This window comes from Hippocampus bargibanti, linkage group LG16 (genome assembly GCF_051943395.1).
Source record: "Hippocampus bargibanti isolate YZ-2025 linkage group LG16, ASM5194339v1, whole genome shotgun sequence".
NCBI classification, from domain to species: Eukaryota; Metazoa; Chordata; class Actinopteri; order Syngnathiformes; family Syngnathidae; genus Hippocampus; species Hippocampus bargibanti.
In genome coordinates, this window is record NC_142749.1 from 12,854,151 (window position 1) to 12,872,597 (window position 18,447).

Below are 18,447 nucleotides of genomic sequence, written 5' to 3' on the forward strand. Positions count from 1 at the left end.
CCTTTCTTTATTTATTTGGATGTAGTCTATCTGATCAAATAAAGTAAATATCTCAGGTATTCTCATTAATTCATTCCAACGATGTCTCTTTTATACTTGAGCCGCGGGCCACTTTTCTTCATATTGATTATTTCTTTATTTTATTTTTACACCTAGAAACTTTGATAAATTGACCTTTTTTCGTGCTTAGTTTCACCGATTTTGCAAACAACCCCCCTTCTTCCCTGTCATATTGTCCTTAACAATTAATGCTGGTGATCAAACAAACAGCCGTTTCTGGCATCATGGTGCATTAAAACAGGCTAATGAGTTTCTGGTGATGCAGGGTGACTGGCTCGATTTAAATAGTGAGTCATTGGGATTTGCATAATAGACTTCAGTGATGATTTCAGGAGCTATAAGTAGAACATTTATGCCCCCCGCCCTCCCCAAAAAATACTGACTAACGGGTACGACTTGGCAGCTTGCAAGCACCGCTATCTCCCTTCATGATCCTCCTGATAAATTTGTCTCATATACTCATCTATCGATCGGATGGCGGAGCAAAAAATAATCTTGGCTCCACCGCTCAAGTGAGATTAGTGACATGGTTGCATGTCTAAACCGCGGATGAGTCGGGATTTTGTCTCGCCAAAGATAAATGCTGTTTTACGGCAGCGATTATCGGCAGGCATCAGTAATGGAGAACTAATTAGCCACGGAGCTGCATCAAATGCCAGATGTGGCTATATTGGATGACGGGGCTTGTCAGACTGCATTGAAGGAGCCACGGGAGAAATATACAGTGCTTGTGCAAAAGAAGGAAAATAAAACAAAATATATAAAAACATTCATTGGGCCCAGTAGCTTTGAATATTATTTTTCATCTCCGTTTAAAAATAAACAGTGCATGTTATTGCTTACTTGGGTTATTTTGGTTGATTTTTATGTTTGTTAGATAATTTAACATTTATGTGGGGGCAACAATATGCAAAAAGAAAATAATTTAGAGAAATGGGCTTATACTCTACTATACATACCACCAATATACTAATAATATCATGTATTAATAATATAATTAAACGGCACCCAAATAATGAGGAATGCAACACAACTACTCAAACAGACATATTAGATGCATCCGCACACTGAAATGAAAAATAACATTTAGCTGTGCTTCCTTAATAAGTATGAATGTAGCATTTTAATGTATTGTATTGTGTGGAAGTGCTAACTTTTGATCGCACGTGATCAAAAATCCGATCAAAACTGTTGTCTAAAATTGGGTTTTCAAAATGTATTATTTCTTTTTTTGGTGAGTAAATGTAACCTTTGATCAACTGTTTTCAGGTCAACAAATGACATTCATCGATTTACGCCAAATATGAAGACATTTTTTAAGTAATTGTAATAATCAAATAAAGAATAAGATTAGCTCACTTTAACACCAATGCAAATTAACTAGAGTAATAGACATATTGTTGAATATCACTCTTTTCTCAACATTTTTTGAAGGAGCCCTCATGTATAGCCCTCATACTTTTTTTTTTACTGTGCAAGTGCACCCGCCTACTTCGTATACACAGTCACGTGGCCTAATATACCGTCGGAGACAAAAATGTTTGCTTTAATGTGACAGCGATGAACCGTATGAATACATCAAAGTGCATGTTGTGCTATTCAATCAAAAGAACAGATAATGGTAGGAGACACTTACTGAGATTACAGTCTATCCTGATACAATCTGGTGAGAGAGAGAGTGAGATGGTGAGATTAAAAGAAGGGAGGGGCCAAAAAAGAGGGGGAGAGAATATTTCACATCCTTCATGGTACATTCTGCAGACACGTCAGTGCTTTTCAGAGCCCACCATCCGGGGACAGCCTCGAGAGTCAAAGCGACACTTTCCTCCCCGCTGTGCAAATGGCATTAAGGGGTGGGGGGAGGTAGGGGTGGTGGTGGAGTGAAAGGAAACATCTCAGCGTTTGCTGGCCATAGAATGGAAACAATCAATGGGCTGCGTGACTGCATGGGCGACTTGATTTAGCGTCGGGTGAGTGAGTTGCAGTTACCATGACGATGCCTGCTATGGTGTATGTGCTGCAGCGTCCATCTTGGTGTACACAATGTATGGGGCGGATTATAAAAGCCTCCAATCGGAACCAGATGGAAGTCCTTGTTGCCGCCTTTGGTTAACAAGGAAGCTGTATTGTGGTGTCGTGTGGTTTTATGTCATTAAGTACACCTGCACTATGCAAGGCAAGCCAACTGAAGAGCTGTTTCAATTAATCAATCAATCACTCAATCAATAAACAAATCACTTTGTCATGATATGAATAAAAAAGGATCTTATTATTTGGATAGATAGAACTAATTTGTGGATTTTTTTTTTTGCATTTTTAACTCATTCACTGCCAGATGTGCAAAAATGTGTTTACTCCAGTGCCAGGGTTTTTGTCATTGTCACTCAAATTCCAAGACCCACAGAATATTGAGTTATGGGACTACATAAACATTCAATGCAGCGTAAGAAACCATAGCCTATCTTCTTTCATCAGAAAAAAAGTTAATTCCTAAATTATATGGGTCTTGATTTATATGAGCTTGAAATGAGGGCGGCTGTCCAAAATACAATGCAATACATATTGGTTTATATAGTCACTATATAATGGAACAAAGCGCTAACGTTGAAAAAAGGGCGATTCTGCCCCCATATGGAAGGAAAAAAACATAGCCAGAAGTCATGGCCATCACTTAACACCCAAACAAGGAAAAAACAACCCGAACAAATTCGGGAATGGCAGTGAATGAGTGAATCAGGCAGACCGAGCTCCTCCTTAATTTTCTCGGGCACTCCAGTAAACTGAGATGTCTCCTTGCTGATTGTGAATGGCTGAGATGCGTTTTGCACATTAAATGCGGAGGAAAGAGTTGATTTGCACAACCTACAGCCACAATGATTTTTGTTAGAAAATCCAATCAGCTGACGTTTCCCAGAGCCTACTTGCAATATACGATATATATACCCCCCACCACCACCATCATCAGCGTTGGGCTGAAAATAGACCCAGCGACTAATTTTTGCATGCTGTGAATTATGAAGTCAATGCAGCCGCGGCGCATGACGATGCGACATCACGTGGCTGAGGAGTGCTCTCGAGCTGTCAACCATCACAGAGCAGTGGATGCAGAAAGCCGGAGACCACAGTGTTTCATTTTTTGGTGTGTGTGTGTGTGTGCGTGCTCAATGAAGCGTCACCAAACGAAACAGGCCCCGGCGAATAGGCCGTGGTGTCAAAATGGCCGTCCGTGTGCTTGCAAGTGTGATGTGTGAGCGTTGTGATGAATGTGGTCTCTGACTGCCTTCTCCTTGAACTGCAGACAAGCCATTGAAGGGCTGAAAGAGCAGAAAGACAGCCGGTCGGGTGGGACCTGACCACTGTATGAACTGAGAGACAGAGCGAGAGACAAAGAGAGAGAAGGACCACCGTTGCTTCAAAAAGAAACAATCCCTTGTGTTAAACAATTAACTACAATGGCATCCTTATTCATAACATCAGAAGTGCTTTTGTCTCAACATGTTCCTCGTGTTGATATGTTATATTATTTATCGTGACTTTATGGGAACAGCTCATGCTTTATACACGAAGAGTGTCAGAAATGGGCCAGGACCGGCATCCCAAATGCTGCATATCAAAATAGGAACTAGAGGTTAGATATCTACTTATGTAGTAAGCAAAGCAATTATTATTATTATTATTATTATTATAGTAGTAGTAGTAGTAGTAGTAGTAGTATTGTAAATTTCCCCATTGTAGGACTATTAGAGGCTTTCTGAATATTATTATTATTATTATTATTATTGTAAGTTTCCCCATTTTGTGACTCTTAAAGGCTTTCTGATTCTTATTATTATTATTATTGTAAATTTACCCATTGTGGGACTATTAAAGGCTTTCTGATTATTATTATTATTAAATTTTAATTTAAAGCAGATTCTTCACTTACAGACAGTGTTATTATTGTTATTATTATTATTCATAATTTTGAAGTAATAAAACATAGAGTACATACATTGTTTATATTTTTGTTATAATTACCCGACGCTAACTTTTGACCTAATCCTACAGACAGCAAATTGAAAACAAAATGCTTTGATGATGTCATCGCATCAGCTAAAAGCTAACATCCAATCAGAACGCTCCGCTGCCAGCGTTGCCGACAGGCACGAGTTGGGCATCCTATCTGAGATGACCCAAGGCAGATTTTGATGGATGAACCAACATGGAAATCATCAGATGTTTTCTCCCTTAGGTTCTTTCCTCAGCGATGCCATTTTTTTTCGTCTTTACACAAGTGCAATTTTTCAGTCATACCATCAAAAATGTGTCCACTCCAGTGCCAGTGTTTTGGTCATTTTCACTCAAATTGCATGACCCACGGGACATTGAGTTTTAGAACTACATAAACATACAATTAAGTGTAAGAAACCTGACAGTCTTTTCTTTCACCAGAAAGAAATAGTTAATTCCTAAATTATATGCGTCTGAAGTTATCTGAGTTTGAAATGGGGGCGGCTGTACAAAATAAAATACAATACATACATATTGATTTATAAAGCGCTTTAACAACAGCTGAAGCTGGAACAAAGTGCTAACATGGACAAAAGGAAAATGCTGCCCCCTCGTGGAAGGGAAAAAAATGCCAGGGGTTTGACCAGCGCTGTATCGGCAGCCCCGCTATAAAAAATTAAGAGGCAGAATAAATATGGGAATGGCAGCGAATGAGTTAATACTGGTATTTTTATTTATGAAATTTATGAAAATCTCAGATACCCATTTAATTTAGGAATTAACTATTTATTTTCTGATGAAAGAAGCGAGTCTAAGGTTTCTAAGGCTATATTGAATGTTTATGTCGTCCTAAAACTCAATATTCTGTGGGTCCTGGAATTTGAGTAAAAATGACAATAACCCTGGCACTGAAGTGGACATATTTTTTGCACGAGTTAAAGTGCTTGTGATCTCCCCTGATGTTTGGTTTGAATTCTTCAGAAGGTGCTTCTGCGTCACCTGACGACGTAAATTCATTTTCAAATGCATTAATGTGGTTTCTTGCCACATTTATTATTGTTAATTACATATAATTATATTATTGTTAATTGTATACTCCGTTTGAACCCATTTGATACAGTGTTTTGATTGTATTTTGATTTTTTTTAAAAATGAATTTATCTGTGTTCATATGAACACGCTTGGCGTGAATGGGTTCACGAATCAAGGGACGTGCATCTCTTTGAAAGCAACAGTAGCTGTACAGTACCAGGATGGTATGGAAAAGAGTGAGGGCGGACTAATAACAAGAGATCACCGCCTCAGTGACTCTTGCAGTAAAAAGGTCAACCCAGACATTATCCGCAGGCGGATCTGCCGACTCGGCATTACCCAAGTTGACCGTCAGCTTGAGTCGGCCCGCGTCCAGCTCCACGCGCAGGGTGTCAGCTGACTGTTGAGACGTTGTCGCCACCAGCAGCCCAAAGGCCCTCTGGGACATGAAACGCAGGGACACGTCCTCGGCCTCCGTGTGCAACGTCCTCTGAAGCATCACCTTCAGGTACATGCTGCCGTCGTAGCTCACCACCGTCGCGTCTGTGCAGGGGAGATCACAAGTCCTTTAATTCATGGAAAAAATATGTCCACTCCAGTGCCAGGGTTATTGTCATTTTTACTCAAATTCCAGGACCCACAGAATATTGAATTTTAGGACTACATAAACATTCAATATAGCCTTAGAAACCTAATAATAATAATAATAATAATAATAATAATAATAATAATAATAATAATAATACATTTCATTTCTAAACACTCTTATTTTCATCAGAAAAAAAGTTATTTCCTAAATTATATGGGTCTGGAGTTATCTGAGCTTGAAATGGGGAGGCTGCCCAATATACAATGCATATTGTATATTGTGCATATTGTGATACATACATATTGGTTTATATAGCGTTAACATGGAAACATGGGAAATTATGCCCCCTTGTGGAAGGGAAATAACATTACCAGATGTCTGTCCAGCACTTTATGGGTACCCAAGCAAGAAAAACTAAAACCCGAACAAATTTGGGAATGGTGCTCTACATCATATTTTTAATTCGAGAATGGCAGTGAATTAGTTAACCACTGTGCTGCCCTAATATATATATATATATATATATATATATATATATATATATATATATATATATATATATATATATATATATATATATATATATATATATATTCAAATACATATTTCATGGCAGAGCACTTGACTTCATTATCATTTCTGCTGATTGGCTGGCAGAAATCATTCAGCCGAGCTGTTCTACACGTTGACGAATGAGGCTTCCTCGCTGCAGGGAAAGCATTTTGTTTGCACTCTTCAACCCCTAAAATAAAACATGAATTTATAATAGTCATATTTCCAGCACTCACACGCACCCCCACTTTTCTTTTTCTTTTCAAAAGCTTATGCGTGTTACTCCATGCTCTAAATTTGATGTTGCAATTTTCATCTTTTGCAGCAGATGGCAGAAAAAGCCTGAAGCATTTTTCAGTCGGTGGCTGCTGTGAATGTGGGAACCAAATCTGATTTTTGACTCATTCCAAGCGACACAAGGAGACAGAACAAGTGGGAGAGATTTTTTCCATTTATGCCACATGTGACTCACTGTCATTTAAACTGAATGTGAATGTGAAAAGTGGTCCTTGCTCCCCGAAAATAAAATTCACAGACCTGATAAATCCATGATCATTTGTGAACAAACGTCTCTTCGACTGACACTTCACTGGCATTTGCTTGTACAGTAAATGGCTCTGATGACTATAATCTGTCTCTTTCCTCATTGCTTGGACTGCGTCGTGCATGCTGATGTGCAAACATATTATAATGGAGTACATGGATTAGGCAGATGCACTGCGGTAATTGGAGAGTCATTTAGTCAATTGATTGGGGGTAACAATACCCCCAAATGACAAATTTGGGGATATTGTACAAATGACAAATTCCGATTGGGAAAACATGCTGATAAACTGCAATTAAAAAATGTCTTGAAATCTGATTCAAACAATAGAAAAAAAAAATTGCGGACTTAGCAATGGGTGGCATGGGTGCAATTATTGCATACTCATCAAGTGAATGTGTGTGTATATATATATATATATGTATATATATATATATATATATATATATATATATATATATATATATATATATATATATATATATATATATATATATATATATATATATATTTCTATATATATTACATGCATACAGGGTCGGATATATCGATAGTTTAATCGTCGGACTCCCTTGAATATCGATATAACGAGACTTTACTGTGATATGAACGGGGTTGAGTGAACGCTGGCGCGTATGACTGCCGCTGCTCACCCACAGAAAATAGCAGCAGCTGGTGTGTGTGTGTGTGTGTGGGGGGGTGGGTATAAACAAACTCGTCCTATATTGTACTTAAAATTAATTACTTACCAAATATTGTAATAAATTAAAAAAAAAAAATACACACATAAACAAAAACATTACAAATAAATAAACACACATAAAAAAATAAATGAATGAAAGAAAGAACGAGTAAATAAACAAACAAACAAATGAATAAATAAAATAAATGAATAAATACACATGGCCAAAACTCTCTGCACCTCCATCAAACAACTCAGGCTAAATGTAGCTCATCCCTGACATAATGTAGCTACACAGATGTATCCATTTTTCTTTCACACCTCTCCAAGGCTTCACGCGGTCATCTAGGAGCTCTTAGGGGGTGCAAAAAAATGTGAGCCGATGCTCATTGCCTGCTACCTCCACAGCAAATAGGCTGACCAGACATAAATAAATAAACAGGAACCACTAAGATGTGAGGAAGGTGGGCAACCACTTGCCCACCACTCGCCTCTTCCACCTGATCAAATGACCAGAAAACAAGTGAGTTATGAGGCTCATGATGGGGATACATAGATTATTTCACTCTTGGTGGAAATGTATTACTCTTTGAGAGGTCTGAGTATAAGGGATGATTTTTTTTCCCTGCACATATTTATTTAATGTCACTTTTCTGCCGGGCGCTGAATCAAAAACAGTTCACAGTGCGCTAAAAGCTTTGCAGTGGTATTTCTTTTGCTCACTTATTCATTTATCCATTCCCAGCCCGGGGCTTATACCTTTCTCACAGTTGGGCCCCTGGTAGCCTGTGCCATTACAGTCGCAAACGTGTCGGTTCCAGCCCTCCTTGCAGCGGCCCCCGTTGGCACACGTGTCTCGGCCGCACCTCACGTGAGTCTCCCTGGTGCACAGGTTGCTAACACCCACGGCGCCCTGAACTTCGCTCAGCCTCCACAGGTTGCGACTCTGGCCGTCAATGAAGAGGTCTCGCACGCATCCCACGTAGCCCAGGCCCAGGGAGGCGCTCCAGACCTCCGGTGGGAGGATGAGACCTTGGCGGTCGTCAGGAAGACCGCCCAGATACATGTCGCCGTCCAGGTCAAGGATCTCGCTGCCCTCGTTGGCCGAAAACGGGATGCTTTTGCTATTCACCGAAATGAAGCCTGCGGGGACGAACGTAAACACGGCGAGTGAGTCAACGGGCGCTTATGCAACATTTTTTTTTTTTTTACACGCGGGGAAATAACGACAGGTGTGTGTGGGTTGCGCCATTCAAGGAAGAAACGTGGGATTTCGGAAGCAGGCGCTCGTCTTTGCTCTTTTTTTTCCTCTAGTGTTTTGACAGGCCTCGAGAGGAACAACTTTGAATTTTGTTCTTGGATGTGATGAATCTGAAGCGATATTTTTGGAATTTGACTGAATTGGAAAAGGGAAGGAATATAAACAGTGGTGGGCCATCAGGGCCTGCAAGGTCTTCTCTGCTGGCCTAAAAATATATAAATCACAGACAAATGAATCATATTTTTCTCTTTCAATAATTCCAAATTGACTTTCAGTTTCCTTTCCTTGCTTTTCCCCTGTTGTGGAAATTACCAGATGTATGTTTTCATATTTAAGCATTTAACCAATCATGTTTCAGCCATTATTTGTTACCAGGGTCAGAAATCTACCTGTACGCCTTCACAATAAATTCTGCAGGCCTTGGAGCATACACATCAATGCCGATGAAAATGTTGCTTTAACCAATCAGGGTTTGAGTTGGCAAGAGTTTTCCCAAACTATGATTGGCTAGTCACTAGCCAATCATAGTATCACTAGTCACGAGTGATAAGGGCATAATGACCAGGGATAGCACACTGCATCTGTAGCGAGCATTTTTGTGTTGATTTAATTGCGGTTTTATCAACTAACAATGGCTGAATGAGGAGAAGAAATGGCTTTGTGTCATGATCTGGTTGGCGACCAACGGGGGGCGCTGTCGGCCCCGCCTGCACCTGCACAGGTGCTGGTCGTCCCGATCAGATTGGCGACCAGTGGGTAGCGACGTCAGCCCTGCCGGCAGCCTCGCAGGTGCTGGTCGTTATATCAATGACACTTAAAAGGACACCTGGCACGATCATCCGGTGCCGATTCATTGTTTGTTTGCTGCTTGGTTGCAGCATGCATTGTGTACGTGTTTGTTTAACCTTGGCGGACTTTTACTTTTGGTCTTCTTTTGCTACTTTGTATTTTTTCCATTCAGATCATTTTGATGTTTTACATTTTGTTACTGCTGACCTTTATTTTAATACAATTTGTCAAACAACCTCCTGCTCCCTCCTGCCTGCTTTTTGGGATCCGAACCCGCCATCACCACCACGCAAAACGTGACACTTTGGTTGCCGATTTACTGTTAAAGCCATTTTTAAGATGGACTTTTCAAGAATAGATGGACATCATTAAGAAAGGTTGGACAGCTCCAAAGCTAGCCAAAATAGCAAATAACATTGACATTGTATGAGATTATCATGAATCGACATTTTCATGGTAAAAATTTGAACAGTTTAATGAGAGTATTTCTTCAGGTCACAAGTTATTTGCTGGCCAATGGCACCCTCTAGTGGACGTGTAGTATCATCATAGCACACTTGCAGCTGATTGATGCCGACGTAGCACTACTGAAGGCCTAGAAATGATATGCATGGCCCGCCACTGAATATAAGCATATATAAAAACACAATGATGTCGATAGCTAACGTCACAAACTGTATTCAGTGTTTCTCAAGGCATCTATTCGGAAATTATCACCGAACAAAAATATGCCTTGTCTTGATCTTGTCTGAATTGAATCATTCGTTCATTGACTCAATGTGAAATCTTGGCATGCAATTTCGTACTCTTAAAATACATTTTTTCCTTCCCTTGAGAGCAAAATGCATTATTTTTGCGATTTTTACATTATGATCCATGCCAAGAAAAGTACAGTTTCATTCTGAGTAGGGAATTATTCAAGGAGATTGACATAGATTTTGGATGACAAGCAGCACATCCGTAAACAAGAAACAGTGACCCCCCCACCCAATCGCATTTGATTGAAATAACATTTGCCGTGCAGATGCTGGTTCAGATGGCGTCAAGTTATCACGTCAAGCTGAGTTCAATCATAATGTGAGCCTGTCATCTCTTCATCAAATGTCACCTGAAATGCTGAAATTGAGGAAACCTTCTGTGAGTGGATACTACTTTCCATCCTTTTTCCTACTTTGCATCTAATTAGATTCATGCAGATGTTGTCTGTAGGAAATAACTTTGTAAACTTGTGACAGGGAATGTACTAGCGGCATAACCACATTCAAAATGGCGATCGTTAAATTGGCAATTTGTGAAACGATTTCACAAAAAAAATGTTCTGCATAGATGATGGCAGCTAAAAATATCAACGTAATTAAAAATCCCACTGCATATGCATGCACGTTTCACTGCAGTGGGGGCGAAATAAAAAAAAAAATGGCAAGGGCACGACGCGGTGACTGTATCCGAGCTGGCATATGGTGACTTCACAGCTTGGAAATCTTTGTATGTGGCCCGCTAAGAGCAGAGAAACACAGTAACAGAAGCAGACAGAGAGCTTCCCTTGCCTCCTCATATCCACATTATTATTGTTTTTTTGTTTTGTTTTTGACCTTACTTACCATTGCGCCCTTTTCTCTGAAAATCCACGTGGCACCACTGGCCATCGTCAAGCCGCTTGCTGCTGGCTTTCATTTTGATGCTGCCAGAGCCCATGTCCATGACCAGGTAGAGGAAACCATCCAGCAGCTCGATGGCAAAGAAATCGGCCCGGGGTTTGCTCTCAGGCGCAGCCCCCAGCAGGCTACCGTGACTGAACAGCAACAGACCACTGGGCTCGGTGGTGCGAAAGTCCAGCGATATGGTGCCCGTCTTCTTTGTGTTCCACCTGGGCAGCGTCAGGTAGGCAGACGGCGTGTCAAAGGTGACCGGCTCCAGGGCCTCCACGCTCTCGCAGCCGAACGTCAAGTCGCCATGGATACTTATTTTTGGGTCCCGTTGCTCAGCCAGCTGTGACAGCTCCAGTTGGAATTCATTATTCTTGTAGACCACCTGATAAACGAAAAGAAACGTTGCGTTGAGTGTGACAGCTGCGCAAAGCAATTTGCCCAGCCCAAAACTTGGGATATGAGTCATTAATAAATGAACACGCAACACACACACACGTGAGCTTGTAATCAGCAGGATCGCATGCAGACTACATGTTTCGCTCAAAGCGAAACAAAAAACAGGCAATTAAAAAAAAAAACTGATCCAATATGTGTAATTGTGGCACTAATAAGTATTAACAGAAGTGTTGTGCACCATCTTAAAAACTTAGAGACTTTTAATTTTAAAGGTGTTCCAATTGAAATGTCTCCTTTCCCCCCAAAAAAAAATACATAAATAAAAATGTGTCAAATCAAATCATCTAGCCCTTATTGAAATGACTTTAAATGCCCTTGAATAATTCCTGACGAAAAATCAGCTTCTTCTGCAGTAGCCATCTTGCCCACTACGGAAAAACAGACTACAAACAGCCGCAAACGAAGAAGAGATTCACAACTAATTGACTTAGTCAGGTGCATTGACAATTGTCTCTTCCCAGAGGATAAAGAATATATGCATTTTAGAAATGTGATCTCTTCTGCATGTTGCTGAAAGAAATACGTCACAATATTGATTCGTTTTTTTTATCATTGCGTTGTTCCTTCAAATTGGCTTTCTATATTGGCTATCTATATATGGGAGTGCAGATAAAGCACTAGTCAGACGTCTGTCAATGTTTTCCTTTCCACGAGGGGTATATAGGGGTATAACAAATCAATATGCATTGTATTTTGTACAGGCGCCCCCATTTCAAGCTCGGATAACTCCACACCCATATAACTTGGGAATTAACTCTTTTTTTCTGATGAAAGAGAGTCTAAGGTTTCTTACGATGATTTGAATGTTTATGTCAGAAGGTAATTGTTGAAAACGGAGAATTAGTATTTGAGTGAACGCTGGCGCGAATGGCTGCCGCTGCTCACCCGCACGAAACAAAATCATGTGACTGTAAAGTGCCCTTGAGAGTTTTGAAAGGTGCTTAGAAATTAAACATATTATTATTATTATTATTATTATTATTATTATTATTATTATTAAAGTAGCTAGCTAGCTAAGGCTAACCACTCCAAATACATCTTCTACGCATGCCACAATTGACAGAACTGATAGTCACTGATGAACGTTGGAGCAGAATGAATGAATCTATAAAGTCATTTTTTTCTGGAAATTTACAGAGAAATTCATCCACAAATTCAACGAAAGAAGTGAAAAATAAGAGCTGAAAAAACCTGTTTCATCAGAACTTCATTAGGGGGGGAGGTGGAAGCAACCATTGGACATTGAGCTATACAACCTGAAAGAGGCAGCAGTAAAGGCCTGGAAAAGTGGATCTCATGCGCAAGAAAGTAGCCAATGTGCCAAACACGAGTTTATCTTGATTTATACTCTAGCAAGTACTGACAGCAAAGTAATATATTCACAAATACACCGCGGCGGAGTGAAATTAGAGTCAATTTAATACCCTATTCCCGATGAAAGCGCACATGGACTTCAACAGCATCCGTATGATTGGCCCCCATGCTGTTATTGTATTTCGGTTTGGCCTCATCAATATGCACAGCAGGAGACAAATAAATAAATAAAATCAAGTTTGTCTCATTTCACCCGCAGACCGATGTGTTATCTGCCACATCACCGTGCCACCAGTCAGCGCCGGAGGTGACACACCACAGTGCACACAGGACTTCGAGGCCGCCTCAAAGGGGATATGAGCCAATATCACACTTCACACTGCCTTGCTGTGACTAATTAAGCTTTGAAATCAGATGGTGAAACTGACCATTTGAAAATGAGTGAAAGCCAACCTTTTTTTTTTAATTGTTTTACGAGAACACATTGGTCATTTATCACCAGAGCAGCTCCAGGTCGGTCTTACTATAAAAATCGGTTTTATGATTATAATTTCAACTGATGTAGCCGGTTGTGACATACACGCAAGGTCAAGTCAATGTTAAAGTCAGCCCTGATGTCAAAACAAAGTAGGCATCGGCTGTTGACAGCTCTGTTTCAAGGTGCATTATAATTTGAAGTAGACATGGCAGGAATGGACAACGGTTATGATCTGTCACGTTACAAGGTCAATAAACTCGGCTAAAATGTTACTCTGAAAAAAATAATGCTTTATCAAACCCTAGAATCGTGTTATTTCCGTGATATGAGCGACAGATACAATATTAATCATTGTTGTTTTTTTCAACTCATGAAAAGTGAAAAAAATGGTAAGAATGATGCTAACAAATCGGATTAAATTACAGTAAAGTCTCGTTATATCGATATCGGATATATCGATAGTCCCGGTTATATCGATACTATTTCTATGCACGTAATCTTTTTATTTCTCCAGACCAAGGATGAGCAGCTTGAAAAACACCAGGGACAATCATTTTTCGTGACTTCCTAACCAGATGTACGACAAAAAAGCTATTTGAAATATAAAGAAAATGCACACTATTAATGTAGGATATATTTTTAAGTGCAGGTTAAAAAAACATGCACAATCTGTCAGAAATGTTTGTTCGGACACCGTGAACAAAGGCTGGAACACAGGAAGATTGTCTTTTATTGATGGCAGGGGAAGGCAGCCATTTATGACCGACGCCCAACCTCTGCAGCCCTCTGCCAAGCTATTTATTGAAAGTAAATGCAAATTTAAGTGATACATTAGCAAAACAGTCTTCTCGATTTGAATACCACACCGCTGGATGACCCAAGCACCAACATCCAGAAACCAACACATCATAGTAGATATTTTAATAGGTTGTCTAACCACGGATTGGTAGATTTGTAACCTGGCTCATGAGCTCTTCTTGTGAAGGAGTTTACCAAGTCCCAAATTCTGCCCAAGGCGAGATCTCCTACCCGAGGATGACAGTTTAACAGGCTGTGTTTGTTCACCTTAGATGGACCCCAGATTTTCTATGCTTCCATTGTGGGCTTTGTGTTTGGCCAACTAAGCATACGACAGCAAGAAACTTTAAAATATGATAACTTCTATTCTGTCTATTCTCTATCACGATGTCAACACAACAGCAAATGGTCTGAAGCAACAACAAATACTCCATTTTTTACCCTCATGCTCAGGGCTCATAAAATTAGTATTCAAGGAGGGCACAAAACTGACAAATCTAGAAATGAATATTAAGGACGCAAATTTATTTAGTACAATAAAGTCTCGTTATATCGATATCGGATATATCGATAGTCCCGGTTATATCGATACTATTTCTATGCACGCACGGAGAAAATTACATGCAAACAGGGTCGGATATATCGATAGTCCCGGTTATATCGATATTTTTTCGGACTGCCTTGAATATCGATATAACGAGACTTTACTGTATTCAGTAGTTCCACGCAAAGCTGCCAGAAGCTGGTCAGTTGAATCCTTTCTCTGATTAGGGTCCCAAGCGAAAAGTAGCCCAGCGCAGATAACCCTGGATTTGAACTCGGGACTTCCGGACTGTGCGAAATGCACACCACAAGTCTACTAGACTAGTTACTGGACGCAAATGAAAAAAAATGACCAACTCATTGACTGGCAGACGATGTGCAAAAATGTGTCCACTCCAGTGCCAGGGATTTTGTCATTGTCACTCAAATTGCAGGACCCACAGAATATTGAGTTTTAGGACTACATAAACATTCAATACAGCCTTAAAAACCTTAGACTCTCTTTTTTATTCAGCAAAAAGTTAATTCCTAAATTATATGGGTCTGAAGTTATCTGAGATTGAAATGGGGGCAGATGTACAAAATACAATACATATTGATTTATACAGCGCTTTAATAACAACTGAAGCTGTAACAGAGCGCTAACATGGACAAAAGGCAAATGGATGCGAAAAACATTGCCAGAGGTCTGACCAGCGCTTTATCTGCACCCCCCTTCCCCACAAGAAAAACCAAAACCCGAACAATTTCAGGAATGGCGCTCCACGTCACACTTTTCAATTCCTGAATAAATTCAGGAATGGCAACGAATGAGTCATTTCTAGATAACTAAAGTCATTTTTCTCTTTGCGTCAACTGCATTATATTCTGGACAAAGGTTTCACTAAATTTGCATGAGAACAGTCAGTCATGGCAAATAATGCATTCTTATACAAATAACTCACCATATTGATGACTAAAGTGTATTGAAATATGATCGTGTGTGGCGGAAACAATTTATGCGCTCAACCAGTGGGTGGAAAGTGAAAAGGTAGCTATTAACAGGTCACCGAATCAAATGTGTCACTCCATGACCCAAAAATAAATAAATAAAAAACAAAAGTCTGACTTTTGGCTCCATTCAAACACACAATGAAATCAGTTACATCACTAATTTATAGGGATTTTTATTCTTATGAGTAGTTATTAGGAGGTAAAAGGATATTTGCAACAGTGGTGGGCTGTCAGGGCCTGCACGGCCTTCTCTGCTGGCCTAAAAGTATCTGAATCACAGACTAATGTGAAATATATTTTGTCCTTGAATTCTTGAATAATTCCAAATTGTCCTTCAGCTTCCTTTCATTGCTTTTCCCCTGTTGTGCTGCTTCCGGGTGTGTGTTTTCGTATTTAAGCATTTAACCAATCACATTTCAGCCATATTTTGTTACCAGGGTCAGAAATCTACCTGGACTCCTTCACAATCAGTTCTGCAGGCCCTGGAGCATAAAAATCAATATCGATGAAACTGTGGCTTTAATGAATCAGAGTTGGAGTTGGCAACCCAAGGCTAGTCACTAGTCAATCATAGTATCACTAGTCGCGAGTGATAAGTGCATACTGCCCAGAGCTAGCACACTGTATCTGTAGCGAACTGCATAAATTATGTCGATTTAATAGCGGTTTTGTGAAACCAAAATGGCTGAATGAGGAGAAGAAATGGATTTGGTTGCAGATATACTGTTAAACCATTTTCAAGACGGACTTTTCAAGAATAGATGGACATCATTAAGGTTGGACAGCTCCGAAGCTAGCAAAAATAGGAAATAATATTGCAATTTTACGAGGTTGTCTTGAATCCACATATTCCTAGAAAAATATGAAGTCAGTAGTTTATTGACAGTATTTCTTAAGTTTCTCCAATTCACAAGTTATTTCCTGGCCAACGACATCTTCTAGTGGACGTGGAGTAATATGACACCACACTCGCAGCTAATTAATTCATAGCACTACTGAAGGCCTAGGAGTGACATGCACGGCCCGCCTCTGTTTGGCAACAAACTAAAAGGTTGAAGCATGAGATAAATGCAGTCTAACAACGCAATATCAGATCTCCCGGTGTAATGTTGTCCTTTCGGATGGTGACCCCGCAGATAAATGCGTCTGCATTTGCTCTTCTTGACGCGTTTGTCTCCAAGTGGCTTTTATTTTCTCTTGGAGGAGATGAACCCGATGGCCTCTATTATTATCTCCAAAAAACATCCGTCGTGGGATGTTGCTCTTGTCTTTTCAATGACCCGAGATATTTATCCCCCATCGCCGGCATAAATGTCCTTTGTGGATTTAAACATATCTGTGGCTGTGCTTACCTTTAGTTCTCACTGGGATTAAGAAAACGTGTCAATTCTCGAGCCCTATCGGTCTACTTGCAAAGCCTCGGGTTGGACTGACCCGTCTCTGAACCTCGCCTCAGCGTTTCCTGGCTATCTGATCCCATTTGATCAGCTTTGCCTCGTCCACTGCTCGCCCTCATTAGTGCCCCCCCCCAGACCCCACCACCACCAAATCTGTTTGTCAAGCCATCTTCACGGCTGCGGCGCACATTGCATCCTGCCAGCGCGCCTTCAATACGTTCTACTTTGGCACATTAGCAACGCGGGCCCCCGAACACCACCACCAGCCATGCCGCCCACAAAGCGGAGGTTGCAGTAATGCCGGCACAATAACCTGCCCATAAATAACATCTCATCTTCATTTCAACGCCTTCGCGCCGCAAAGTAAATACGGAAAGCAAATCATCTTGCGCCTGCGCTTGAAAATGAGATGTTAGATCCTCATTTGAAAAGCATGCCAGGCATTCGAATTGCAGCAAATCAGACTGATTATTAAATTGACATTAGGGAGAAGATGAAGAATTTGAAAGAAAGAATAGCAAGCGTTCGTGGGACATTTAATTTTGCATAGCCGAATTAGCTGCTTCGGATCACCGAAAACGTGACAGGGAAAACGAAACAAATCAAAATGGCCGAACGTCTGTGTAAGTTCTCAGTCGTACAGGAGTGGTCCATCGATGAAAAGGTTTCTTCAGCCGTCATCTGTACTTCTTTGAAGGGGTCGGACGGTTTGCTTCTTATCCAAGAAACTTCGTCATCAAACTAAAGTCTTACTGGTAGTTTAGGCCCTATATATATCCCTACTGTCCAGACATGGCAGTGCCGGACTCTGCTATGATAGGTCCCTGCTCTCAGGTTGGGGAGAGCAGAGGACTACTCCCTGCAGCTGCTCCACTGACAGCTCGCTGTGTTTTCTTTGATTTGTGAATAAACATCCTGCTTGGGTAGTACGTGTCTGCTTTGGGATCCCAAACATTCCACTACGTTCCGACGAGTCAGCTGCCGTCACTCTCGCTCGGAACGTGACAGCTACGGATGACTCGGCTACAGGATGTTCTTTTCTCTTAAAATATCTATCCAATGACACTTGCTCTCACGCCCACAGTTACATCACTAGATTTCACAGCCTCCTTATTCTTTAATATCGTACTGATCGTAGATTTCGCCATGCTGTATTCCCTCGCCAGATCAGACACTCGCACACCTCCTTCATATTTTGCGATTATTTCTTTCTTAAATGCAATAGTTGTACGCACTACTTTTCTTTTGTCACTTTAAGCAGCACTTACTTTCTTTGGAGGCATGATTAGGGGCTAAAACTCTTCGTACACCTATATTAAA

At 40.4% G+C, this 18,447-nt stretch overlaps 1 protein-coding gene across 11 annotated transcripts in view; it reads right to left on the minus strand.

Annotated features, from left to right (window-relative positions):
* The window catches only part of LOC148886521 (neurexin-2-like), a 162,500-nt gene that overhangs the window by 86,236 nt on the left and 57,817 nt on the right, over positions 1-18,447 (minus strand). For 9 of the 11 annotated variants that reach the window (XM_089016455.1, XM_089016452.1, XM_089016449.1 and 6 more), the window contains 4 exons: positions 11,101-11,530; positions 8,209-8,592; positions 5,422-5,625; positions 1,697-1,723 (listed from right to left, as the gene is read on the minus strand). In XM_089016455.1, coding sequence (XP_088872581.1) covers positions 1,697-1,723; positions 5,422-5,625; positions 8,209-8,592; positions 11,101-11,530 — 1,045 coding nt within the window. The remainder of the gene's footprint in view (positions 1-1,696; positions 1,724-5,421; positions 5,626-8,208; positions 8,593-11,100; positions 11,531-18,447) is intronic. The other 2 variants (XM_089016453.1, XM_089016459.1) reach the window with 1 other exon arrangement.